The sequence below is a fragment of the Dipodomys ordii genome, unplaced genomic scaffold (assembly GCF_000151885.1).
Source record: "Dipodomys ordii isolate 6190 unplaced genomic scaffold, Dord_2.0 Scaffold75, whole genome shotgun sequence".
NCBI classification, from domain to species: Eukaryota; Metazoa; Chordata; class Mammalia; order Rodentia; family Heteromyidae; genus Dipodomys; species Dipodomys ordii.
The window spans coordinates 6,780,116-6,806,646 of NW_012267291.1; the positions used below are offsets into that span (position 1 = coordinate 6,780,116).

The 26,531-nt window shown below is 47.0% G+C and overlaps 1 protein-coding gene across 1 annotated transcript in view; it reads right to left on the reverse strand.

Moving 5' to 3' along the window:
* Window positions 1–19,606, reverse strand: part of Arfgef2 (ADP-ribosylation factor guanine nucleotide-exchange factor 2 (brefeldin A-inhibited)) — a gene marked incomplete at its 5' end in the record, with an annotated part of 66,187 nt that extends 46,581 nt beyond the window's left edge. The window contains 7 exons of the mRNA XM_013024314.1: window positions 1,488–1,639; window positions 2,691–2,759; window positions 9,907–10,141; window positions 10,497–10,676; window positions 11,881–12,027; window positions 18,906–19,029; window positions 19,581–19,606. Of these exons, the coding sequence (XP_012879768.1) occupies window positions 1,488–1,639; window positions 2,691–2,759; window positions 9,907–10,141; window positions 10,497–10,676; window positions 11,881–12,027; window positions 18,906–19,029; window positions 19,581–19,606 (933 nt within the window). The remainder of the gene's footprint in view (window positions 1–1,487; window positions 1,640–2,690; window positions 2,760–9,906; window positions 10,142–10,496; window positions 10,677–11,880; window positions 12,028–18,905; window positions 19,030–19,580) is intronic.
* Between the last annotated feature and the right edge of the window lie 6,925 nt (window positions 19,607–26,531).

The following is a 26,531-nucleotide window of genomic DNA, read 5'->3' on the forward strand; positions in this document are numbered from 1 at the left end:
AAAAAAAAAAAAAATGCTCAGGGACAAGGCCCAGATTCTGAGTTCAAGCCCTATGACCGACCAAAAACAAGGGGGATATTTATAATACTGCATCAGGGTAAATGTGAAAAAAAAATTATAGGCATCTTAAAAATGAACTACATTTAAAATAAAAGTATATATAAACATAATAAGGATTGGTATCATTTACAGACAAGTTCTAAGAATTAAGAAAACACAGAAATTTTCCTCTCAGGCAAAAACCATGAATAAGCAATCCATAAAGATGCAAATGAGCAACAAACCTGAGCAACCCAGCCCTCAGCAGTGAGGCAGGATCCTCCTCCACCAGGCTGGCCAGGTATGAATCAATTACTGTCCTTTCATTGAAGGAAGGGAAAAGAGTAGCTGCCACTTTCCCAGAACACTAATTCAGGGCAGGAATCACTTAGTTTCCACCCTCTTCCTTTATCTTTTCCTTTTCCTCACTTCCCTGTCCCCCACTTCCCTCCTTTTCTTTCTTTTCTTTTCTGTTTTTTGCAGTGCTGGGAATAGAACTCCAGCCCCATGCACCAAGCAAGTTCTACCTCTAAGCTACAGCCCCAGAGCTTCCAACTCTTGACCCACTAATACAACTTGTAGAAATTTATCCTTAAGAAAGAATTAGGTGGGGTTGGGAAGGTGGCTCAGTGGTAGGATGCTTGCCTTGCATGCATGAGGACCTGGGTTCGATTCCTCAGCACCACATAAGCAGAAAAAGTCAGAAGTTGCACTGTGGCTCAAGTGGTAGAGTGCTAGCCTTGAGCTGAAGAGCAGAAGGACAGTGCCCAGGCCCAGAGTTCAAGCCCCATGACCGACAAAAAAAAAAAAAAAAAGAAAGAAAGAAAAAGAAAGAATTAGGAGCTGGGCATGGATGGCTCACACTTGTAATCCTAGTTTCACAGGAGGCTAAGAACTAAGGATCTCGGTTCAAAGCCAGCCTTGGCAAGAAAGTCCTCAAGACTTTTATCTCCAACTAACCACCAGAAAACTGGAAGTGGTGCTGTGGCCTAAGTGATAGAGTGCTCTCCTTGAGTTGAAGAGCTCAGGGACAGCGCCTAGGTCATGAGTTCAAGCCCCACAACCAACAAAAAGAAAAAAGGAAGAAAGAATTAGGGATCTACATGAAATTCACCTAGGAGGATATTTGATATGAACTGGTAAAAGGGAACTGGTTAAACAGACTATGATAATCCCCACAGAATTTACATAATCATTACAATTTGGTTAGCTGTGTGTGTGCTGATGTGGGAGAACACTCCCATGCAGTGGTGTGTGAACAAAGCAAGTCACAGCTTCACATTTCAATACAAGGCCCTGAAAGGCTGAATACACAGGGATGACGTAACTGCAAGGGAACAAAAACTGGTTCTTGGGGAGAGAAAAAAAATTTACACACAGACATATGTACAGTGTATGTACCAGCTGCATGGAAATAGAAAAGGAAATGGCAATGCTGACCAACATACCAGATTATCCGCTGATGACAATGACTGCCTGTCGTCCGCTATGCCATTGGTCTGGGAGTTTTCATCAACCCCAGGGAGAACAGGACATTCCTGGCACTCTAGCTCACTTAGGACCCTGTCAGGTTCTGCCAGCCCGTGTTTTTCTGCTGCTGCTTGAAACAAAAGTCATCAAAAATTATTATTAGCTCCAAAGACAGCCTGACACCAGAAAGGAGCTACTCACACAACCAACCCCTCCACTGTTACTTTGCCCATCATGCCATACTACTTGGCCATGGTGGTGCTTTTGTTTGTATCTATAGGACGCCGCTTTACTGCCAGGCAGAGTAGTATGTGGCAATGCACAAATCACTCCAGGGGCTGTGGCACCTCCAAAATCATGCAATGCAGCAGCTCTGCACACACCTCCCATCCATTTGTGACAAGGATTAGAGGCAGCTAGACAAAAACCACACAGGGGGGCTGGGAAGGTGGCTCAGTGATAGAGTGCTTGCCTTGCATGCATGAGACCCTGAGTTTGATTCCTCAGCACTACATAAGCAGAAAAAGCTGGAAGTGGCTCTGTGGCTCAAGTGGTAGACTGGTAGCCTTGAGCTGAAGAGCTGAGGAACAGTGCCCAGGCCCAGAGTTCAGACCCATGATCAAAAGAAAGAAAAAAAAAAAAGCAGATTTTTTAAAAGGGCCAGTTCAGCAGCCACCGACATGGATCTCAGGATTCGGACCAATGTCCTGACCTGGGAGGCATATGGAGTAGATTTCTGCATCTACCATGACAAGACTGTGGTCCTTGACCCTCAGCCAGATGAGAAGAGCAATCATTAAGAACCCCTGTGCAGAATGGGAGGTGGCAGGCTGAGTTGCCAGGCACTCCCTGCACAGGTGGGCAGGCAGTGTGTGAGCAGTGAGGGCAGGCAGTGTGTGAGCAGCGAGGGCAGGCAGTGTGTGAGCAACGAGGGCAGGCAGTGTGTGAGCAACGAGGGCAGGCATGTGCCCTTGCACAGGTAGGCAGGCAGTGTGTGAGCAGCGAGGGCAGGCAGTATGTGAGCAGCGAGGGCAGGCATGTGACCTTGCACAGGTGGGCAGGCAGTGTGTGAGCAGCGAGGGCAGGCAGTGTGTGAGCAGCGAGGGCAGGCATGTGCCCTTACACAGGCGGGCAGGCAATGTGTGAGCAGTGAGGGCAGGCATGTGCCCTTGGGTCCTCACCTTTTACAGCAGAGGTGACCACATCTTCTAGGATGTCCTTCACTACTTCCTGGGCTCCATCCTGGCTCCCTGTGCATACCCAAACACACAAGCACAAAGGACATTTCCAAAGGAAGAAAGGAAGGGAGAAAGGGTTAGTTAAGTCAATGTCCCTTTAGTTGCTCTCAGAAGGCAAATGGTACAAATAAGTTCTGAAGGCTGATCTCACTGGTCAGCAGTGGACCCATAGACAGCTGCTCCTCTGCTGAGTTGAGGATTTACTACACTGTAAACAGGATTGCTCTGTAAAATGTAACCACTTCAGTGGAAGAAGTGCAGCCACATTTATTTATTTACTTACTTACTTATTGAAACTTAGTCCTGGAAAAAGAGTTGCTCTACTACTGAGGTACAATCACATCCTTAAACTTTTCAATCAGCTGCCAATATGTATAAACTGTACTCATAAAAAACTAGATGTGTGTTTTTTAACCCAACAATGTGGCAACATGGGTACTAGCTGGCTGGAACCAGGAGAAGCCATCCTCCTAGACAGGGAGGAGCCCTGCTTCCCCTTACCCCCACCCCCTACCTTTCCACTGAGGCCACCTCTCAGGTATCACAGCTCCACTTCTGGCTTTTGGTGGTTAACAAGATAATAGCCTCAATTACTTTCCTACCAGGGCTGGGTTCAAACTATAATCCTAGATCTCAGCCTCCTAAAATAGCTAGGACTATAGGCGCGAGCCACTAGCTCACTAACTTCTTACTCACTCCCAAACCTTGAGACAGTGGCTCATACCCATAGTCCTAGCTATTTACTCACTTCTGAGCTCAAGTTCAAGGACAGAAAAGTTGACAATACCCAATCTCTGCAATAACCAGCAAAAGAGCTGGGCTAGAGGTATGGCTCAAGTGGTAGAGTGCCAGTTGAACAAGCAAGCTGAACAACTTCGAGGGCCTAAGTTCACACACACACACACACACACACACACAAACTACACAAGAAGATGTTGGTATCTATGGGGATCCTGGAACCAATCTCCACAAACATTATATTCTTAGTCCAGGAAAAGGGTAGGATCAGGAAGCCCTACTTCTCAAAGGGGTTTGCTGTTGAGGACAAAGTCCAACAGAGCAGTGGCCCTAAGCAGCAAGCAGCACAACTCTATCTGGTAGCCCACCTGCTTTCCTTGCTGACACACAAGAGCCAGAGGCAGGTCTCAGGAGGGGCTGGATGCCATGTCAAGCATAAATAGATCTGGGGCTGGGAAGATGGCTCAGTGGCAGAGTGCTTGCCTTGCATGCCTGAGGCCCTGGGTTCGATTCCTCAGCACCACATAAGCAAAATGAAAAAAGCCGGAAGTGGTGCTGTGGCTCAAGTGGTAGAGTGCTAGCCTTGAACTGAAGAGCTGAGGGACAGTGCCCAGGCCCAGAGTTCAGGCCCCACGACCGGACCCCCCCAAAAAAGATTCAAGCATGCTGTAAAGATGACCACCAAATCAATTAAATGCTTGAAAGGTGAAAGAGGAGACATAAACACTGGCCATGCTGGTTTCCGGAGGCTGTCACCAAGTACCACTGCTGTTTCACAGCTCGCTACACCAAGTGAGCCCGCCTAGAATGAATTTAGCTAGGAGAATCACGCTGGACCAGGCACTGCAAGCTACCTAGGTCACACTAGTTTTTCTTACTAACAGATCCTTCATTCTGTTTTGGAAAGAAATTGCCTCCCCCTCCCAGCATCCCTTGTAGACCAGGTGCTCTCGTGACCACATTCTACCCAGTGAGGACGAGTATAACCTCTTGGGTGGTGCTGGCTTGCAGGAAAGCTTCTCTTTGAAGAGGGGGGTAACTGAGTTGGCAAGGAATCTTTTAGTCCAACCCTTTTCCTCTTGCCTGACCCATAAGGTGGCCTTGAGGACCAAAGTCAAGCATTAACAATAAGAAAGAACAGGAGTCTGACTCAAGGCCTTCCAAAATCCCTGTTCCTTGTACAATAAGGAGGGACCACGGGGATGGGAGAGGTGTGGTCTGACATCCTCGCTGATGCATTCAGTCAAGGAACGGAGCAGCTCTGTATGTGTGTGGCACTGTCACAGGCATTTGGAGGACACCACTAAGACTCATTCCTGTGAGTCACAGCCCCCCTGGGACTGCTGCATGAAGGCTGCTGCATGCTACTGTGCTAGGGGAAAAAGCAAGAAAAGGGAGATGAGGACTAGAAGGGCAAATAGACACACGGGACAGTAAAGCATAACATATTTACCTTCTAGAACTGAGGTTTGGTGTGTCTCACCTCTAAACACTTACTAATCCGTGACATGTGAGAATACTAAAGGAAAAACCCTCAGTTACACTCCTACATGTTCTTTTGACTAGGAAATAGCTGTCTATAGAGAAGAAGCGCATTAGCGAATTCACTGTTCACCACATGGCTAACAAAATGATGTAAACTAATGGGCTAAAAAGCTCATTGGAAGGCAGACTGTCAACAACAAGCCAGAGCTGGGTGCCGGTGGCTCACGCCTGTCATCCTAGCTACTCAGGAGGCTGAGATCTGAGGATCACGGTTCAAAGCCAGCCAGAGCAGGAAAGTCTGTGAGACTCTTATCTCCAATAAACACTAGAAAACTGGAAGTGGCGCTGTGACTCAAGTAGTAGAGCTGAAGAGCTGAGGGATAGCACCCAAGCCCAGAGTTCAAGCCCTACCACCACCAACAACAAAAAACAAGCCAGAGTACTAAGTACTGATTTTAAGTAAATGTGATCTCTCTGTACATAACCTTTATAATAACAATAAAGTAATTTAAAAAAACAGAAGAGAAGGGGTGCATTTTGTTGTTGTTGTTTCTTTACTCAAATGTCGATCTGATATTTCTTCCTCTTTTGATCAATAAAAACAATTCTTTTGTTGTTGTTGTTATTGTTGTTGGTCATAGGGTCTGAACTCTGGGTCTGGGCGCTGTCTCTCAGCTCTTCAGCTCAAGGCTGTACTACCACTTGAGCCACAGCGCTACATCTGGCTTTTTCTACTTATGTGGTGTTGAGGAATCAAATGCAGGGCCTCATGCATGCAAGGCAAGCACTCTACCACTAAGTCACTTTCCCAGCTCAAAAAACACAATTCTTAAAGCTAAAGATCTAGTACTATTCACTATTGGGCATATATCCAAAAGAAAGCCAATCAGTAAACAAGAAAGCCACCTGCACATCTATGTTTTCGACAGCACTGTTAAACACTGCCGAAAGGTGGAATCAGCCAAGACACCCAACACATACATAGATGGAGGGTATGGGAGATACATCTGTGAGATGAATATCATGGAACACAACCATAAAAACAAAAACAAAATGAAATCGTGTCTTCTACAGGAAAATGGATGGAATTGCAGGAATCATCTTGGGCAAGATAAGCTGAGCCCCAAAAGCTAAGTATCATATGTATAGACTATCCATAGACATGTACATATATATGTATATGTATATATATAGAGAGAGAGAGAGAGAGACAAAGACAGAGATGCGGAAAAGGTAGGAGAGGGCTGATGTCTGATCCATGCCCCAGGAAGAGCCTCACGGGGCCACTAAGTACTGGCAAAAAAATTCCCACAAAGGCAGATGCGGTGGCTCATGCCTGTCATCCTAGCTACTCAGGAGGCTGAGATTTGAGGATTATGGTTCAAAGCCAGCCCAGGCAGGAAAGTCCATGAGTCTCTTATCTCCAATAAACCACTCAGAAAACCAGAAGTGGTGAAATGGTGCTGTGGCTCAAGTGGTAGAGCGCTAGCCTTGAGCTGAAGAGCTGAGGGACAACGTTCAGGCCCTGAGTTCAAGCCCTATGACCGACCAAAAAAAAAAAAAAAGTCACACTATGTCAACTGCAAATACTGTTTCTTTGCATCATATTTCAAATCCTTTCTTTCTCTTTCTCTTATTCTTTCTCTCTCTCTCCCTCTCTCTTTCTCACTCTTTCTTTCTATCATGGACTTGAACTCTAGGCCTGGGTGCTGTCCCTCAGCTCTTCAGCTCAAGGCAGCACCACTCTACTACTAGAGCCACAGTACCATTTCTGGTTTTTTGACTGTTTTATTGGAGATAAGAGTCTTACAGACTTTCTTGCCTGGGCTGGCTTTGAAGTACAATCCTCAGATCTCAGCCTCCTTAGTAGCTAGGATTACAGGCATGAGCTACCAGCACCCGGCTCAAATCATTTAGTCTTAATGTTTTTCTTGTTTGCTTCACAGGAGAAAAAGTATGTTCCCCAGTAATACTAGTGAGAGAGACAAAAGTTTATACTGAAAGCTGGGCGCCAGTGGCTCACACCTGTAATCCTAACTACTCAGGAGGCTGAGATCTGAGGATTGAGGTTCAAAGCCAGCCCAAGCAGGAAAGTCCATGAGACTCTTTTTTTTGGTCAGTCGTGGGGCTTGAACTCTGGGCTTGAGTGCTGTCCCTCAGCTCTTCAGCTCAAGGTGAGCGCTCTACCGTTTAAGCCACAGTGCCACTTCTGGTTTTCTAGTGGTTTTTAAAATTGGAGATAAGAGTCTCACGGACTTTCCTGCCTGGGCTGGCTTTGAACCTCGATCCTCAGATCTCAGCCTCCTGAGTAGCTAGGGTGACAGGTGTGAGCCACCAGCACCCCGGCTTCCGTGAGACTCTTATCTCCAATTAAACCACTTGAAAACCAGAAGTGGCGCTGTGGCTCAAGCAGTAGAGCGCTCGCCTTGAGCTGAAGAGCGCAGGGACAGTGCCCAAGTCCAGAGTTCAAGCCCCATGACCAACCAAAAAAAGAAGAAAGTTTATACTGGATTTCACCAGCATGGTGTTACAAAGTAATGGAAATGACTTAAATCATGCTCATAAATGAGTGCCCAATACCATTGTCCTATTATGCTTACTTTAATCTGCATCATATAATAAAAGAGGATTTTAAAAAAATAGCATATATTAATTGTACAAATCTAAGGATTTCATCTTAATATAGGAATACATACTTATAATTTATTAAAAGATTTCAAATCACTGTCTTTATTACAGCAAAACTTCTACTGACTATGTTTCTACAAAAGTACAGAAACCTTTGTCAGAAAATACATTTATTGCCAGATGCTGGTGGCTCACGCCTGTAATCCCAGCTACTCAAGTGGCTGAGATCTGAGTATAGCAGTTCAAAGCCAGCCCAGGCCGGAAAGTCCATGCGACTCTTATCTCCAATGAACCACCAGAAAACCAGAAGTGCTGCTGTGGCTCCAAGTGGTAGAGTGCTAGCCTTAAGCAAAAAAGCTCAGGGACAGTGCCCAGGCCCTAGGTTTAGGCCTCACTACCACTCAATAAATAAATAAATAAACAAACAAATAAATCCCTGAGTGTGTGCACCATGTGTGTGTCAGGCACCATTCCAGGTATTGAGAATACAACGTGAACACAGCCACCTAGGCCTCCAAGCAGAAGCAGGTAACAATAGTTGACACCGGTAATTTCAGGTACTCATATGTGTTAGGAAGAAAGAGAGGATAATGGTAGGTATGATGAGAAGCTGCAAAGAATAATCAGGGAAGCTTCTCTCAGTGTACTAAGAGACCTGAAGATAAGAGAGTGTGTAGTGGAGAAGGGATGGCAAGTGCAAAGACATCATGGCAGGAACAAGCACGGCATTTTCAAGAATCACAAGTGGTGCCATGTGCCTTGTGTGGCAAAGCAAGGGGAATGTGGAGGAGACAGAGAGGTGGACTAGGGCCCAGGCAGGCCATGGGACAGGCCTGGCGTATATTTCACTCTTGGGCAAGATGAGGAATTACTCACTAAAAGAGTTTAAGCAGGAGAGAGTCACTATCTAAATATGCTTTTAGGAAACCACCTTGGCTGCTGTACAGAAAGTGGGGTGTAAAGGAAGCACTTTTGTGTAGCCCAGAGAGAACTGCTTTTTTTATCTGCACAGCTACATTTACTGTAGTGGGTTTAAATATTAATATTTATTGATCACCCACAGCTTGATAAGGGTTACAGTGAAAACCTGGTCTTTGCCCTGAGCGCTACAAGACAAATACTATGGCAGACATAGAGAGCTACCACTCTTAGGACACATGGCAACAAGAATGAGAGGACAGCAAGTCTTGGTGGTAACTTTCTTTTTTTTTTTGCCAGCCCTGGGGCTTGAACTCTGGGCCTGGACACTGTCCCTGAGCTTCTTTTTGCTCAAGGCCAGCACTCTACCACTTAAGCCACAATACCACTTCTGGCTTTTTCTGTGTATGTGATGCTGAGGAACTGAACCCAGGTCTTCATGCATGCTAGTCAAGCACTCTACCACTAAGTCACATTCCCAGCCCTTGGGGTAGCTTTCTTTTGGCCTTTCCTTGGTTCAATGAAGACAGCATAACATGAAAGTAACATGCTCTGCTCCAGGCATGCTAAATACTCTGGTAAATTGCCCAGGAGTAAAAGCTACTTCAATATGCACACTTTAATAGGGAAAATCCTACCAAGAGACCTTTCCAGCTGTGTGACCAGAGGATAAAAGCAATCAGTTATAGAGAGGTCAGATATTTGGTGTAAACAACCAATCTGAGTGAGCAACAAGTTGACAGAATCATTCAGGAAAGGCAAATTCCTGAAAACCAAGACTTACCTCCAGCCTAGGAGATCCAACATCAAAGGTGAACCCAAGACCTCAGGTTTAAGATTTCATCTACTTTCAGGCTCTTACCAGGCATAAGATCATTTTTTATTTAAAAAAGCAAACCCAAATAAGTGATATACCAGTGACTAAAAGGAAACAAAGCTATATCTGTTTTCCCAAATGTGCCATCACCTACCACCCATGTACCTGCCACCAGAGTTCTGACTCTTTAGAGGCTTCTGAGTGGGTCTTAAGTGCAGAGCCCTGGCAAGGCAGAGATGCAGTGTGCACAGGATTAACTTTAGGACAGCTAAGAAAGATAATGAATGATTCATCTCTGAGTATCTTCCCCATAGCTAAGTGCCTAAGCTGAGCTACTGCACACAGGCTGCCATGGACCAGTAGTGGCAACATCCCTTCTAGGAAGGACTCAAAGACAACCCCCATTAGACTGCAGGCCTCACTGGCTGTGTGCCGCAAAAGACAAGCAGAAGGAATCAAGGGGAAATCCTGGATAGACAAGCCGCCCTCCAAGCTTTCCTTCTGATCTTACCAGACAGCTGTGTGGCCATCAGCCACAGGCAATGCCCTCTCCACTCAGAAGGCTTGCTGTACCTGGCAGTGATGGGCCTCTTTCTCCGGGTGTGTCTCCATTCTCTGAGCTCACTTTCCCAGTGTCACTCCTGGCATGTTCACCGTTGGGTAAATCTGTTTTTTCAGGAGTTGTTGGTTTGCTTTGTGCCTGGCTCTGCTTCAAACGGTTCAACTTTGGGGATCCCGCTGCAGCCTGAATCACGGGGGACTGGGGTTTTGACTGGATTGGTTTTTCCAGTTCTCTCGCCTCCTGCAACTAAAAGGCAATAGAAAGGGACTCAATCTAGATGGTCTGAGCATTTTGGGAAAGAACAAAAAAGTATACCAGCCTATTGCTTAAAAGATCTGCAACTACCCGGATACAATTTCTCAAAGGAAACAGATTCAAAGCAAACTTGGAATGGGATAAACTCAAAGCACATACTGAATACTTACTTCTAAGGCATACTTCTGAATGCATGCTAGATTCTTGCTGATTTTAATTAAGAGCAAAAGCCCAGTACAGAGAGTCCTTGGGCGGCAGGGGTAAAGTTTAAAGTGCTAGTGAACCCACATGGAGGGACTCAGCACAGGATGTCCGGCCCCCAGCAGCCAGGTCTGTTGTCACTCACCACCTGGTTTTCCATGCGGGTGAAGATGACATTGAGCATCTGGGTGAGCGTGGCCTTGGCAGTGGTTTGATTGATAAGGTTTTTGCTGGCCAAATAGATATTGTAACATGTTCTCACAGTTTGCAGGATAGTGCCTTCATGAATCTCAATGTGTGGGGAAGTCACCGCAGTCAGCAGAGCCTGAAGTGCACAGGGGAAACAAGTCACCTTCACAAACAGCCACCTCTGTCCTGCATCCCTTGGCCACACTGGCCTAGAGGACCTTGATGGCTCTGTTTTTTTTTTTTTTTTTACAAACCCTACAATATCCCTGCCATCTGAACTGAATGATTAGTACCAAGAGCCAGTTTCCTGCTGTTCTGAGTGTAAAAATGCATTACTAACCCCTGAAAACCCAATTACTTAAACTAATTAGTTGACTGAAATAGGTTTTCTGTTGGTTTGTTTCTTAAATGTCAGACTTCTGAATGTTAACACTGATTGAAAAATCTAGAATGAAAATTGCAGACACTTCTCTCGGGAAGAAAAATCTCCCACTTGATTTTACCCACAGGAATCACAAAGCATACATTTTTTGATGAGCAGTCAATCACAGATGGGTTTGAAAGGCCTTGAGAAAGGTGTGAATGACATGGAGTCATTTGTCATGAAGCTAATACAGTAAAGGCCTAAGACCTGCAAGGTGTCTAAAACCAATTCTGATACCAGGCATGGGTGGCTCACATGTGTAATCCTAGCTACTCTGGAAGCTGAGATCTGAGGAGCTCAGTTCAAAGCCAACCCAGGCAGAAAAGACCTCCTGGGACTCTTATCACCAATTAACCACTCAAAAACCAGAAGTAGAGCTGTGGCTCAAAGTGGTAGTGCTCTAGCCTTGAGCAACAGAGCTCAGAGACAGAACGCAGGCCCTGAGTTCAAGCCTCATGACTGACCAAAAGACAAAAATAAAATAAAATCCATCCTGCCCCTGCTCCCTGATAAGCTGATGCTACTAGCCCAGACCAAGCCACCTGGCAGCAGACATGGAACAGGGCAGCAAAGTGGGGTACCAGAGGACTGGGACAAGTGAATGACACAAGCACCCATGAAGGCCTGCTGAGAAACAGCAAAGACCAAGCATTTCAAGATGATTTAACTCACATGTGAGTTACAGTGTCATTAGTACAACTGTTTAGTTGGAAAACACACCTGGTTTTCCTCTCTTTGTCTCAAACCCTGCTAATAAATTCTCATCTTTAACAAAAGAGCTGAGTGATGCTTCCACAACTTCTGCTCAGTTTAGCATCACCTGAGACAACTAACATACTAAGAAATTAGAAACCAAGGTTCCCAAAGGAGCAGGCTTTCTAATCTAAATTCCTAACAGGCAAACACACAGAAATACCTTAATTATTTGTAACTGAACTCCTTCATCCGTCTGAGGTCCCTGAAAACAGTTGCATATGGTTTCAACAATCCTGTCAATCAGCCGCTTCCCTGGGGCTCCACTGTCTGGGGCGTTGCCGGTGATGTGCCCATATGCGATGAGTTTCTAAACACAGAATGAGCAGATATTAGGAGTTTCTGCCTGCCCAGAAGCAGGGCTGCTGCCAACAGCACAAGACAGGCAGGGAGCATGGCCTTCCCTTCCAGATCTATAGCTGCCTCTGATCCCAGCAGCTTGGCAAGTACTACCACTGTATGTGGCCTTCCTCCACTCTCCCCTGGCAGTAAAAGAGCCTGCCACTGCAGGCTCCAATGCCAATCATAGGCAGAGAACTCACCAACACACATCTGTATGCACATCTGTGCAAAACACAAAGATTAGAGCCAAACACACTGAAGACAGAGTAGATGAGTAGTTCCCCCAGAACACAGATGAGGGTGCTGGTGACAGAGGAGTGACCAAGATGATAAAATTATCTGGGTAGAGTGTGGTGCTGCCTGCAAAACCACTGAATTATCCTAGCTACTCAGGAAGCTGAGGTCTGAGGATCACAGTTCAAAGCCAGCCCAGGCAGAAAAGTCTGAGAGACTCTAACTACCAAAAAGCCAGAAGCAGAGCTATGTCTCAAGTCACAGAGTGCTAGCCTTGAGCAAAAAAATCTAAGAGACAGTGTTCAGGCCCCGTGATCAAACTCTAGTGACAGTCCCCCACTACAAAATAATGACATGTTTTGCTTACATAGAAAACTAAGTAGTTTGCACAATAAGACTAGAACACCCAGCCGGCACCAGTGGCTCACAACTGGAATCCTAGCTACTCAGGAGGCTGAGATCTGATGATCTCAGTTCAAAGCCAGCCTGGACAAGAAAGTCTGTGAAACTTTTTTTTTTTTTTCCTGGTTGGTCGTGGGGCTTGAACTCTGGGCTTGGGCGCTGTCCCTCAGCTCTTCAGCTCAAGGCGAGCTCTCTACCACTTGAGCTACAGCGCCACTGCCGGTTTTCTGGTGGTTTATTGGAGATAAGAGTCTCACAGTCTTTCCTGCCTGGGCTGGCTTTGAACGGTGATCCTCAAATCTCAGCCTCCTGAGTAGCTAGGATTACAGGCGTGAGCCACCAGCGCTCAGCTTGTGAAACTCTTATCTCTAATTAACAACCAGAAAACTGTAAGTGGTGCTGTGGTAGAATGCTTGCCTTGAACTGAAGAGCTGAGGGACAGCACCCAGACCAAGAATTCAAGCCCCATGACACCCCCCCCCAAAAAAAAGACTAGAACACTCGACACTGGCGTTGTGTGTGTGTGTGTGTATGCGCACACGCACGCACGGTAATTCTAAGACTTGAACTCTGAGTTTGGGAACTGTCCCTGAACTTTTGTGCTCAAGGCTACAGATCTACTACTTGAGCCACAGCTCCACTTCTGGCTTTTGGGGGGTTAACTGGAGATAATAGTTTCCAGGACTTTCCTGCCTGGGCTGATTTTGAACCACAATCCTCAGATCTCAGCCTCCTGAGTAGCTTGTATTAGTTACTCAGTGACATGAGCCACTGATGCCTGGCTTTTTTTCCCTCCAGTACTGGGAATGGAACCCAGGGCTTTGTGCATGCCAGGCAAATGCCCTACCACTGAGCTACATCCCAGCCCCACCTTTTCATTCTTTTAGAATGTTCAATGTCAGTATATTTAGTACTCCAGAACTTAAAGTAAAAGCAGTTCAGTTCCACATCTACATTATTAATGTCTGTCCCTCAGATGGCTGGCCTGGTTACAGATAGGTGTGCACAGGGGTCACTTGCCCATCATCAGCTCTCAGCATGAAGAATCTGAGTGCTCAGGGGCCTCAGAAGTTCCAAGCTGGCTCAGTCTGTGCCACCTTAGGGGTGTCAGTTCAAACCCAGGCCCAGGTTCCCAGTCAAAAAATGTGGAGCATAGCCGGGTGCCAGTGGCTCATGCCTGTAATTGTAGCTACTCAGGAAGCTGAGATCTGAGGATCATAGTTCAAAGCCAGCCAGAGCAAGAAAGTCCATGAGATTCTTATCTCCAATAAACCACTAGAAAACCGGAAGTGGTGCTGTGGCTCAAGTGGTAGAGCGCTAGCCTTGAGCTGAAGAGCTGAGGGACAGAGCTCAGGCCCAGAGTTCAAGCCCCATGACCAACCCCCCCCCCAAATGTGGAGGACAGCTTTGATCAGTGTTTTCTCCAAACTAGCAAGGGAATCTAAAGGCCAACCAGCTAAAGGCACTCTGCTTGGGTGAGGTGGGAAAACTCACAGACGCCCTTCCACTCTTTATCCTGCTAGGTTTCTGCCTATCACATGCCTGCCTCTGCACACAGAAAGCATGCAAGAATCCTGCCATTACCTATACCACTCAGCAGAATCATGGTGCCATTTCTCAGTGGTTTTTCTCCATCAACATCTACAAAGTACAGAATTCCATAAACAGAAAGACAGATTAAGATAGCAGCTAATGGAGTGGAGAAGCAGGCGGAAGGCGGCATTGTCTCTGCTGCTCAAGCCTAGACTCCTGGAGAGTTAGTGCAGAGTGAGAGAAAGCCCAGAGCTCTCTATCTGCCCTGCTAATGCTCAGGTGCCTATGAGGCTGGGGGAAGCGGGGGGGACGGGGGCTGCCTGCTGCTGCGCTGCTCTAGGTCCTAGCACTGCTCACTCTTACTCCTCACATTAGGACTCAAGACTGTCCTGAGCATTGTGATAGGAGTGCAATGGCCTACAAACCCCCAAGATATGAATGCTGAATAGGATACCCCCATGGGATGGGAACATGACTCAGTGGTACAGCGTGCTCTAACCACACACACACAAAAATGTAGGCTCCACTGGGTTGAAGGCATGACTCAGCAAGCTCAAGGCTTTGAGTTCAAATTCTAGTACTGCCAAAACACAAAGTAAGTCGGTACAACACAAAACAATGCTGCAAAGCAAAGATGGAGATGAAACCAGGTGCTGGTTACTCATGCCTTTAATCCTGTCTTCCCCAGGAAGCTGAGATTTGAGGATCACAGTTCAAAGCCAGCCCAGGCTGTTAAGTCCATGAGATTCTTATCTCCAATTATCCACCCAAAAGTCAGACGTAGTGATGTGGCTCAAGTGGTAAGAGTGCTAGCCTTGAGCACAAAAGTTCAGGGACAGTGCCCAGGCCCCAAGTTTAAGCCTCAGGACCAGCACCCAAAAAACAAAAATTCCATTTTTGTATGTTATGTAATATATAAAACTTCAATAACTATAGCACATGATTATAATTTAAGCTGAATAAATATATCAGAAGGATATCCTCAAGAAGTTTTCTTTTGTCAATAAAACTTCAGGTTAGGCCAGACTGACCCTAACCCTCCTTGGTGAAGCCCTGCCTTGGAGAAGCGTGTGGGGACACAGGCTGAAGCAAAGAACACAGGGGCTGTACTGCTATGCCTGAAGCAAAGAACACAGGGGCTGTACTGCTGTGCCTGAAGCAGCAGCTGCCAGAAGTCTTAAGGCTTTCTCTAGCTTGGAGGGGAATCCCAGCACACGAACCCAAAGCACCTTTGCCCCCTTACCTCTCCAAGATAAACAAAGGACAAGGCACAGCAGCTGGCTTCAATTCTGCCTAAACCAGATACTACTGCCTTCCATTTCCAAGACTTTTCCCTCTCCACTCCAGGAAATTCCCGTCGAACAGGCTCAGCAGGGCAGCCACCAAGGAGACAGTGACCCAATTGCACCCAGACACTTTCTAATGTCATAAAAGAGAGCTGCTCATCAGGAACCACACAGCCGGAACCTTCATCTTGGACCACCCAGCCTCCAGAACTATGAGAAATAAATGCCTGATGGTTAAGCCACTGAGTTACAGTGAAAGTTGATACACTAAAGTAGGCAGCAGGCCAAGTTTGGCTCATGGATCATAGCCAACCCATGTTAAGAACATAAATGTGGAGTCAGGAAGCCCTGGGCAGCCCCCCCATGTCACCGCTTCCTGGCCAGGGGACCTTGGACTAGGCTGGCCATTTATTCTTTTTTTTTTTTTTTTTGGGTCCGGTCGTGGGGCCTGAACTCTGGGCCTGGGCGCTGTCCCTCAGCTCTTCAGCTCAAGGCTAGCGCTCTACCACTTGAGCCACAGCGCCACTTCCGGCTTTTTTCTGTTTGCTTATGTGGTGCTGAGGAATCGAACCCAGGGTCTTGAGCATGCAAGGCAAGCGCTCTACCACTGAGCCACCTTCCCAGCCCCTGGCCATTTATTCTTTAAGCCTCAGATATCTTGTTGAGAGGACTGCATACTGTACTATGGACAAAGCACTCAGGACCCAGCACAGGCTCTCAAGACAGCAGCAATGTTAACCGGGAGCAGACAACTCAAACTACATTTATGCCAAGTGTCCTCAGAAGACATTGACAGTATCAAACATTTTAGGGTGTAGGACCTGGCCTGCCATTGAGTTCTTAGCTCATTAGATGTCTCAAAGAGAACATGGTATTCAGAATTATCTTGAATGAGCAAGGTTTTTCATTTGGAAGAGCTGCTTCTGTGAAAATGCTGCCATCAGTTCTTAACAATACATATCAAAGAGAAGAGACTGAGTAAATATCAGACAAGGAGTGTCAGCAATGCAGTATGCCCACTGCCACAGTACAGTCCCATAAGTAACTAATCAACAACATATCAAATCAACATATCATACATAACTAATCAACATAATCAGACATAACTAATCAACATAATCAGCCATAACGAATTAACATAATCAGAAATAACTAATCAGACATAACTAATCAACAGCAGCAGTCTCTCTCTCTCTCTCTCTCATGGGATCTGCACAAGCCTTTAGAACATAGCTCTCTAAGCAATTATAACACAGACTCTATTCATCCATCTTGACTAGAAAGCACTGGTAAACTGTGCAATCTCTTCAATACATTTAAAAACTTTTGTCACTGATATGGATTGCTCACTGAGATTAAGAATAAGCGCCAGTGGGTCATATGTGTAATCCTTGATATTCAGGACGCTAAGATTTGAGAATCATAGTATGAAGCCAGCCCTGGCAGGAAAGTCCATGAGATTCATCTCCAATTAACCATAAAAAAGCTGGAAGTGGAGCTTTAACCCAAGTGGTAGAATACCAGTCTTGATCAAAAAAGTTACAAGACAGTGGTGCACAGACACTAAGTTCAAACCCCAAAACTGGCACAAAAAGAAAAAAAAATTTTTTTGTTGTTGTTGTTAGTTGTGGGACTTGAACTCTAGGCCTGGGTGCTCCCTCAGCAATTCAGCTCAAGGCTAGCGCTCTACCACTTGAGCTATAGCGCCACTTCCAGTTTTCTGGTGGTTTATTGGAGATAAGAATTTCACTGACTTCTCTGCCCAGCTGGCTTTGAACTGTGATCCTCAGATCTCAGCCTCCTGAGTAGCTAGGATTACAGGCCTGAGCCACTGGCGCCTGGCTCCAAGTTGTCCTTTTTTCTGCCTCTTACTATTTATATATAATGGACAAGTCACCCAACATCTCCTGCTTCTTTATCCATCAAATATCATTTACAGCCACCAAGCTTTGGTGGTGAAAGCCTGTAATCCTAGCTACTCAGGAGGCTGAGATCTGAGGATAATGGTTTGAAGCCAGCCTGAGCAGGAAAGTCTGTGAGACTCTAATCTCCATTAACCACCAGCAAGCTGGAAGCAGAGCTATGGCTCAAAGTGGTAGAGCACGAGCCTTGAGCAGAAACTTTCAGGGTCAGCTCCCAGTCCCTTAGTTCAAGCCCCAAATAACAACAACAAAGATCATTTACAATGAGATTATTACAGCTCTAACACAGTCAATCCCCATTATTTGTACTTTCTGTATTTCAAATGAATCTATCCACTAAAATTATTGCACAGTCCAAAAGTAAAACCTGGAAGTTTTTGCAGGAATTTATGGACCTACGCAGAGCAGCAGGAAGCCAGGATCACTGGCACTCATGTTTACAGCTGAAGTCGAACAAGGTGACACTGACTTCTTTCTGGTTCCCTCTAAACAAATGCCTCTTTTGCAGAGTAATAAGTGTCACAGTTTGCACACTTGTCCTGTTTGCTCTTCAAAATGGCCCCCAAGTATGTGCCGGAGTGCTTTTTAATGTTTAAAAGCAAGAAGGCAGAGATGTGCCTTACAGAGAAATCACAAGCTCTCTTCCAGTATGTATAACACTGTGGTTGGCGTGAGTCCAATGTTAATGAGCCAACAATACATATTATATAAGGTTTTTCTAAATAGAAATACACAGTCAGGCACTGTTGGCTCAAGCCTGTAATCCTAGTTATTCAGGAGGGTGAGGTCCAAGGATCTCAGTTCAAAGCCAGCCCAGGCTGGTTTTAAGACTCTCATCTTCAATTAACCACAAGTAAACCGGAAGTGGAGCTGTGGCTCACAGTAGTGAAGCAGAGCTCAGGGACAGCACCCATGCCCCAAATTCAAGCCCCATGACTGACAAAAATAATAATAATAACAATAACAAATAATTACATAGAAATACACAAAGAACAGGTCTATACTAATTGGCTAACAAAAACACTGTGACTGGGGAACTGCAGGAACTTAATCCGTACTTGTAGCTCTCGTTCAGCATACACTAACTCACACTCACAGCAACTTCAAGAACAAAACTACCACCACCACCAAGATGTGACTATTTCTACCCGTGATACTGTGAATTTATGATATCAAGAGAGAGTCTTTGTGTAATCAAATACTCTCATGCTACAAGTTTCATTTAGACAAAGGGTAATAAATCGAAAAGAGAGTAACAAATAAAAGTATTTTTGGGGAAATCCATGTTTTAGCTGAAGAGCTGTCTTCCTGCCTTCATGAGACCTCCACAAAAAGAACATAGCCTGCTCCTCTCCCCACCGCCACCAGGGCACTCTGAGCACATGAGCCAGCCCTAGAGGGCTCTGGGTAAGCAAGGGGTGTCTGTGGTGGGAGGAACCCCATTACACCATCAAGTTTCAATGTGGTACCTGCAAGCAGTCAAGGGATGTGCTGACCACACGGGGGGACTTGGACTGGCAAGCCAGCTCGAACGGAAGGAAGTACTTGTCCGCTTCGATGAAGTTCGCCTTTGGTGGGGCTGCGGCACCAAGCCTTGGAAAAGAGCAAAAGGCCAAGAGGGGAAATGAAAAAAACAAAACTTGCTTTCTCTACTCTTTACTATGACTTCCCACTCTGCTTGTGATCATTTACTTAAAAGCATCTGCAAACTCAATCTTGAGGCCAGTTAATAGATGCAGACACGGGCAACTACAGAAGAAAGCAGTGCTGCATGAGAAAAGCAGGATCTCTGACTTGCACACTGAGTCTGCAGTGTCCCACATGCAATCTGGTGGCAGCGATGCCAGACCTGTATTTCCAAAATGCGAACACTCGTGGAGCAGGCCAACCTTGGGTCTAGGCAAGCACAAGGCAGGGGATCTATCTCTCCTCTCAAGAAGAGATACAAGGCCTTAACTTGACCTTCTTTAGCCTTCCCCCAAGTACAAAAATACTGCACCAGTAACATGTCAGACACAGATTCTACTGAGTGCCCAGCACGGAGCCAGGGGATTAGAAAACAGGTAAAGGACAGAGAAGGGGTTATCCTGACCATGACCTACCCCTTCGTGCTATTTCAGCAAGGACAAAGTGCTACTGCTTACCTCTGCTTTTCTATTTCTGCTTTAATTTCATCTGGTGGGGAAGAAAGAAAAGCATATTAGTAGCATGCAACATTTATGGAAAAAACTGTACAATATGGTATTTGGATTAAAAGAATGTTTGTGAGATTTTGAAATACTGAAATCTTGATATAAAGTGAACCACTAAATTACAACAGCAGTGATCCCAGCTACTGCAGGCAGCTCCTATGTGACGGGCATCGCTGTAAGTACACCTTCAGCTCAGCTGACACAGCAAACCTAGGAGTGGGTATTGCTTGTTTCCTCCATCTTATTTACATCAGCGTTTCTCAACCTCCCCGCTGTTGGCGTCTGGAGGTAGAGAATCCCTTATTCTGGGGCTGTCCTGGGCAGGGAAGGGTGTATAGCAACATCCCTGATGTCCATTCACTGGGGCCAGTAGCTCTTCCCACACTCTGTAGTGTTTTGTGACAAAGTCTTACTACATGTAGCTGGCCTGGAACATGAGATCCTCCCACCTCAGCTTCCCAAATGTTAGGAAGTACTGAAAAACAATGTTTCCAGACATTGCTACATGTCCCCTAAGCAAAACCCCCTGTTGTGAACCAATGGTTTTCAATGAGAAGACCCAGACAGAAAGAGCTGGGGAAGCAAATTGGTTGGTGTGCTGGCTCAAGTCCGGTTTGTTTGTTTGTTTTTTTGAGTCTGGTCGTGGGGCCTGAACTCTGGGCCTGGGCGCTGTCCCTCAGCTCTTCAGCTCAAGGCTAGCACTCTACCACTTAAGCCACAGCGCCACTTCTAGCTTTTTTTTTCCTTTTTGCTTATGTGGTGCTGAAGAATCGAACCCAGGGCCTCAGGCATGCAAGGCAAGCACTCTACCATTGAGCCAACTTCCCAGCCCCTCAAGTCTGAAATCTAGCTACTTAGAAGATACAGATCAGGAGCCCATGGTTCAAGTCCAGCTGGGCATAAAAGTTCACAAAATTCCATCTCAACCAAGGGCTGGTCACAGGGGCACACGTTCTGTTCTCCTGGGTACAGAGATGCACAATGATTGTACACAGTGACACAGGGAAGCACAAATAGAATCACAGGCCAAGCTGGCCCAAATATAAAGTAACATACTATCTCAAAAAATAACAATATGCCAGCCACTGGTGGCTCACGCCTGTCATCCTAGCTACTTAGGAGGCTGAGATCTGAGGATTGGGTTCAAAACCAGCCTGGGGAAGGAAAGTCCATGAGGCTCTTATCTCCAATAAACCACTTGAAAACCGGAAGTGGCGCTGTGGCTCAAGCGGTAGAGCACTCGCCTTGAGCTGAAGAGCGCAGGGACAGCGCCCAAACCCAGAGTTCAAGCCCCACAACCGACCAAAAACAATAACAACAAACAAAAAACCAATGTAGGTCAGGCGCTGGTGGCTCACGCCTGTAATCCTAGCTTTCCACGAGGCTGAGATCTAAGGATCAATGTTCAAAGCCAACTTAGGGAAGTCTGTGAGACCCTTATTTCCAATTAACCACCAGAAAACCACAAGTGGTGTTATGGCTTAAAGTGGTAGAATATTAGCCTTGAGCAAAAGAGCTCAGAGACAGCATCCAGGTCCAGAGTTCAATAGCATCCAGGTCCAGAGTTCAATACCCATGAACAACAAAAAAATTAAAATACAAAAATAACCAATGCAGCCAGGTGCTGGTGGCTTCTACTAAGAATTGCAGACCAGCCATGACAGGACTCAGCCAGGTGGAAGTATCTACTGTAAGCAGATTCAGTCTAAAAATGTTCAAAGTAGCTGGAACTTGGGTCATATGGTCCCATCTGGATAAATTTGGAAAACACAATTGTTTTTCCCTACTAATAAGAAAAGAAGGATGAGGGAGAAGTATGTGCTGGGTACCATACCACTAGCCTATTCGTGCTATAGGTAGGCGATGCAGATAGAACTAATGTCTATCTGTTAGCAGAATGATGTGGAGGTGGTGGGGGTGTTATTCAATCTCCGGAATCCTGATTTCCTAGTCTAGAAACTTTGGCGGCTGTGGGGGAGGACACCACTCCTAACCTGCTATGAGAGAACCCTGTAAGATTAGTGAAGAGGGCAGCAGCCAGCACACAGTGGGCAGTCAATAAACAGCAGTTGCTTGCTGTTATCTTAAAATAGGAGTCAGTGAGAGTGTAAAATCTCTAGTATCACTGCTGGAAACAAGCCAAAGAAAAAAGCAAAGGAGCAGGACCACCCACTGGTGTGCCAGACGGTGCACTGATGGCTAGTGCTCACCGCACCTTCACCACAGCCCTCACCCCAGGAGGCCACAACCTAACACAGGGAGGAACCCTGGGCGTCCAGTGGGCCACCTGCTACTCTTTACCTGTGCCTCCCCCACCTGCTAATGGGGTGGCAGCCAATGCACAAACTGGGATGGAGCTGCAGGGAGAAAGCCACAGTCCTCCTGGAACTTGGTGCTGCATGTCTCTATCACCTACAGGAGTGGCCACTAGACCCATTCAACAATGAGTCAGGCTCCAACTCACCCTCTCCTTCCAGGATGAGCCCACCAAGGATCCTCACCAACTCCGCACCCAACCCTGCCATCAAGAGATCCATGTCCACAAATCCTACATCACTCCCTACTACACGAACTCTCCTCTGATCCCCTCTTCCACACTGGGAATCATGTCCCCATGGAAAGCAGGAACACTTCCGGCTCCTTCTTGGTCTCTCTGCCCATAGCATCCCCTCCACTGCGGTGCTCCAGGGAGGACCTTTCTACAGCCGAGGCATCAGCCTTCCTCCCACTGCATTCTCCACCAGAGATCTCATCAGCAGGAGGCTTTTCAGAATGACAGGCCTTCCGTGGCCACCAACCCATCTGACCTTTGGTCTTAACTTCCAGAAAAATCCCAAACTTGGACCACACTAGTGCCAACTTGAGAGCTGCCTCCATTTACCAGGGTGGGCAGACAGGCTGGCAGGTCGGTGGACAGCCACCTGCAGCCTTGGGGGGGGGGGTTTGAATGCGCTCAGTCAATCCCTTCTCCCCTCTTCCATCACGACTACTGCACAAGACCCTCCTCTGACAACCTCCCTCTCCCCTACCTGCCCCCATCCCACCGCCTCTCAGGGTCCATGGAGCGACGCTCCCCTCCATCTGAAACAAGCTCAAGCCTTCTCTACCTTCCAAAGAAGAAAAACAAAGGGAACATTTCCTCTTGACAAGGGGAAGGGCCCGGGCAAGGGCCCCGTTCCTCCACTATTTCAGGTGTGCTGACACCACCTCAAACCACATGTCCCCAAACCCGACGGGCATGAAGGCAGTCCCCATCGGCCCCGACCTCTGACTGCTGACCTCACACTCCTGGTCAGTGCTATAATCAACACTTCCCCAACTTATCCTCTAACTTCAACTTGTCTCTGCTCCAGGGCTGGCACCATTGCAGACACACCTCTTCCACCCAGCCAGGAAAGGCCAGAGGGCCTCAGGCCCAGGCCTTCTCCCCACTGCCCTCCATGATTCCTCCTCAGAAACGGCTACCCTACAGTTCTCTTCAGCCACTTCCTCTTCCTGATCAGCCACATGCTTGCTATCTATGTGTGACTTGTGTGAGATGTGTTCCTCCAAAAGCTCACATGCTGACTTTTGTCCCCAGCTGTGACCCATGGAGAAGTCATTGGCTCATGAGAGCACCCACTTCATCTACTGATGAGTTCGCACTGGGGGATATCAGGTGGGGCCTGGCTGGAGGGAGCAAATCTCTGGGGATGTGCCCCTGAACACTTAGCTTTCCACTCCCAGATTCCAGCAGCCACAGGTGAGCAGCGCTGCTCCACCCCAACCTCTTCTCCATGAAGTGCTCCCTTACCTCAGGCCAATGAGGGACTGAAACTATGAGCCTTCCTAGCCAGGCACTAGTGGCATATGCCTGTAATACTATTCAGAGGGCTGAGATTTGAGGATTGCAGTTCAAAGCCAGCCCAGGCAGAAGTCTAGGAGACTCTTATCTCAAATATCTCCAGAAAAAGCTGGAAGTGGTGCTTTGGCTCAAGTCGCAGAGCGCTAGCCTGGAACAAAAGAAGCTCAGGAACAGCACCTAGGCATTGAGATCAAGCCTCAAGACCACCACCACCAACAAAAAGAATAAATCCTTCTTCTCTAGAGTTGTTTCTCCCGGGTACAGGCTAATCCAAGGTTCAAATGCAAAACTAGCTCAGATAAGCCTCCACCCAGTTCCTCCTTCAGCTCAGCACCATTCTCCAGCAGGAAGCAGCACAGAGTCCCAGAAGCCTTCTTTCTACGCCCTCAGCCCAGCCCAGCCCAGCCCAGCCCAGCCCGTCGCCATGTCCTCTCGTATTGCTTCCTACCCAGACCTGCGCTCTACTCCGTCACCTCTCCCGCAGGACAGCAGTCCCTCTGCTCTTCCTCTAGGATACTGTGAACACATGTGGCTCAGTTTCTTTTTTTCAAAGTGCAAACCTAGCCATCCTAGCACCTTCTTCCCTGTTCCAAACTTTTTTTTTTTTGGGGGGGGGTCCGGTCGTGGGGCCTGAACTCTGGGCCTGGGCGCTGTCCCTCAGCTCTTCAGCTCAAGGCTAGCACTCTACCACTTGAGCCACAGCGCCACTTCCGGCTTTTTTCTTTTTGCTTATGTGGTGCTCAGGAATCGAACCCAGGGCCTCAGGCATGCAAGTCAAGCGCTCTACCACTGAGCCACCTTCCCAGCCCCATGTTCCAAACTCTTTGGGCCACATTTCTGCCCTAAAACTCACCTTTCATGGTGACCTCCAAGGCTCAGCTGGGTGGGGCTCTGGCCACTTCTCCCCTTTTGTCATGTTCTAACCAACAACGACCTCTTCCAGCTGTCTCTGCCACAGGGGCATATCTCGGGCAATTCCCTCTGCTTAAACACCTGCCCAGTGCCCAGTCTGTGTCTGTCCAACCTATTTACTTCAGATCCATCCTTCAGACCTCAGAGCCAGCTTCCGCAAGGAAGCTTCCCGCAGCCCTCTGTCTAATGCCCAAGCAGAGCTGGGCCTCTCCCTTGGGACTCCATCAGAACCAGGTCCATGTCTGTTCTGCTCCCCTTGCATCCTGACAGCAGGTGCCACACCCAACTAAACCTCTTCTGAATGAGGGTCTCCCTGGTCTGCCCCTTGAAGGGACTGAATACAGAGCAGCAGACACGCTCAGCCCACCGTGCTGGACTGAGGGAGCGCCTGAGAACTGGATGTCCCAGCACCAGAAGCCTACGCGCCCACGGAACTATGAAACCCAACCAAATACCAGGCTAAAAAATCTGAATGTCACCAAGACAGTAAACCAAAACAAATCTCTGTCAGGAAGAGTCAAGGAATGAATCAGCAAACGTAAAACTTCACTGGAAAGAAAGTCAAGTCATTTCCTGGCAGGCCCCGAAGCCTGGAGAAAATGGTAAGAAGAAACACAGTTCTGAGCTACTTATACAGAGGCTTCCATGTTCCTGCGGCTCAAGTACACATTTGCGCTCGCTCACTCTCCTGCATCAGGATTGGCCTTGCTGGTTGCTCCACATCAGGGTGAGCACCCCCAACCCCCCCAAACCATACACTAGGCTGCACATAGGCGCTAGCCCATTCAACCACCTGCCAGTGTTGGAGTTGTGCAAAAAGGTCCATCAGCCAACTGCCAGTGGAGGCAGTGACGGGCACATGTTCAGTTCTTTCTTCAAGATGGCACTACCGGGCTGGGAAGGTGGCTCAGTGGTAGAGTGCTTGCCTCGCACGCATGAGGCCCTGGGTTCGATTCCTCAGCACCACATAAGCAGAAAAAGCCGAAAGTGGTGCTGTGGCTCAAACAGTATGAGCGCTAGCCTTGAGCTGAAGAGCTGAGGGACAATGCCCAGGCCCAGAGTTCAGGCCCCACAACAGACCAAAAAAAAAAAAAAAAGGCACTACCAGGGCCTCTGCACTGTGGCAGAGGTTCTGCCAGGTGCCAGGTCTGTGTCAGTCACTTGCCGCACTAGTTCACTGGATCATGAGAAGAGAAGTCCCACAGTTATCTCAGGAAACCAAGGCTCAAAGAAGCAAAATAGGTTTAGCAATAAGCAAAGTTTGAAACTCAGCTTCAAATAAAATGTCTACCAATCCAAAAAGTAAACTCTTTTCAATAATCAACAACAGCATAGGCGAAAGTTGCTCCTATCCGAAAATACTAGCTACACAGGCAGCTAAGATCTAGAGAATCAGCTTCTCTGGGCAGAAAAGTCCGAGTGTCTCAAAATGCCAGAATGGAGGTATAGCATGAGCTAGCACACAAGTCAAGCAAGTGTGAGACCCTGAGGTAAAAACAAAACAAAAAAACCCACAATCCAACAAACACTGAATTGATGCTGCCAGACAGACCTTCTTTCTCCTGAAAAACCATCATAAAGCTTTCAACACTAGGACAGGCAATTGCTATAGCTGTGTTCCTGTGTGGTTGTGTGGGCTGTGGGCACACTGCTGCCGAGCCTTGGTTTTCCAACATCAGAGGTTCCCCAAGACAGAGATCCCCCCAAGATTAACATGATAGCATTCACCGCTGCTGAAGAGATATCATGCATCAGGAAAACTTAGCTCAAATACAGCCAGGGTAAAACTAGCTCAGCACGTTCCTTTCTCCTGGGTCCCTAAAGTAAACTGAGGACATATGCAGTCCAAAGCTCCAGAAAGAGGAGGAAAAAAAAAAGTTGTGACCTTCTGACTATATGTCAAATTCAGCTACAGAAAATATGGAATCTTCACTGAAACTTCCCTTTTTGTATAGGAACTCTTTGCAAAGATTTCATTAAGTATTTTACACATGAGAACGTGCATGGAGCCAGGTAGGATTGGTAGAGATGTGGGACTCCACCCATACCACCTTGTATGCACACCCTAGCTCCATCGGTTCCTGGCTGAGTTACCCTGGCCAATTTACTTAACTTCTCTTGGGTCCTATGTGATAACAATAATAAGA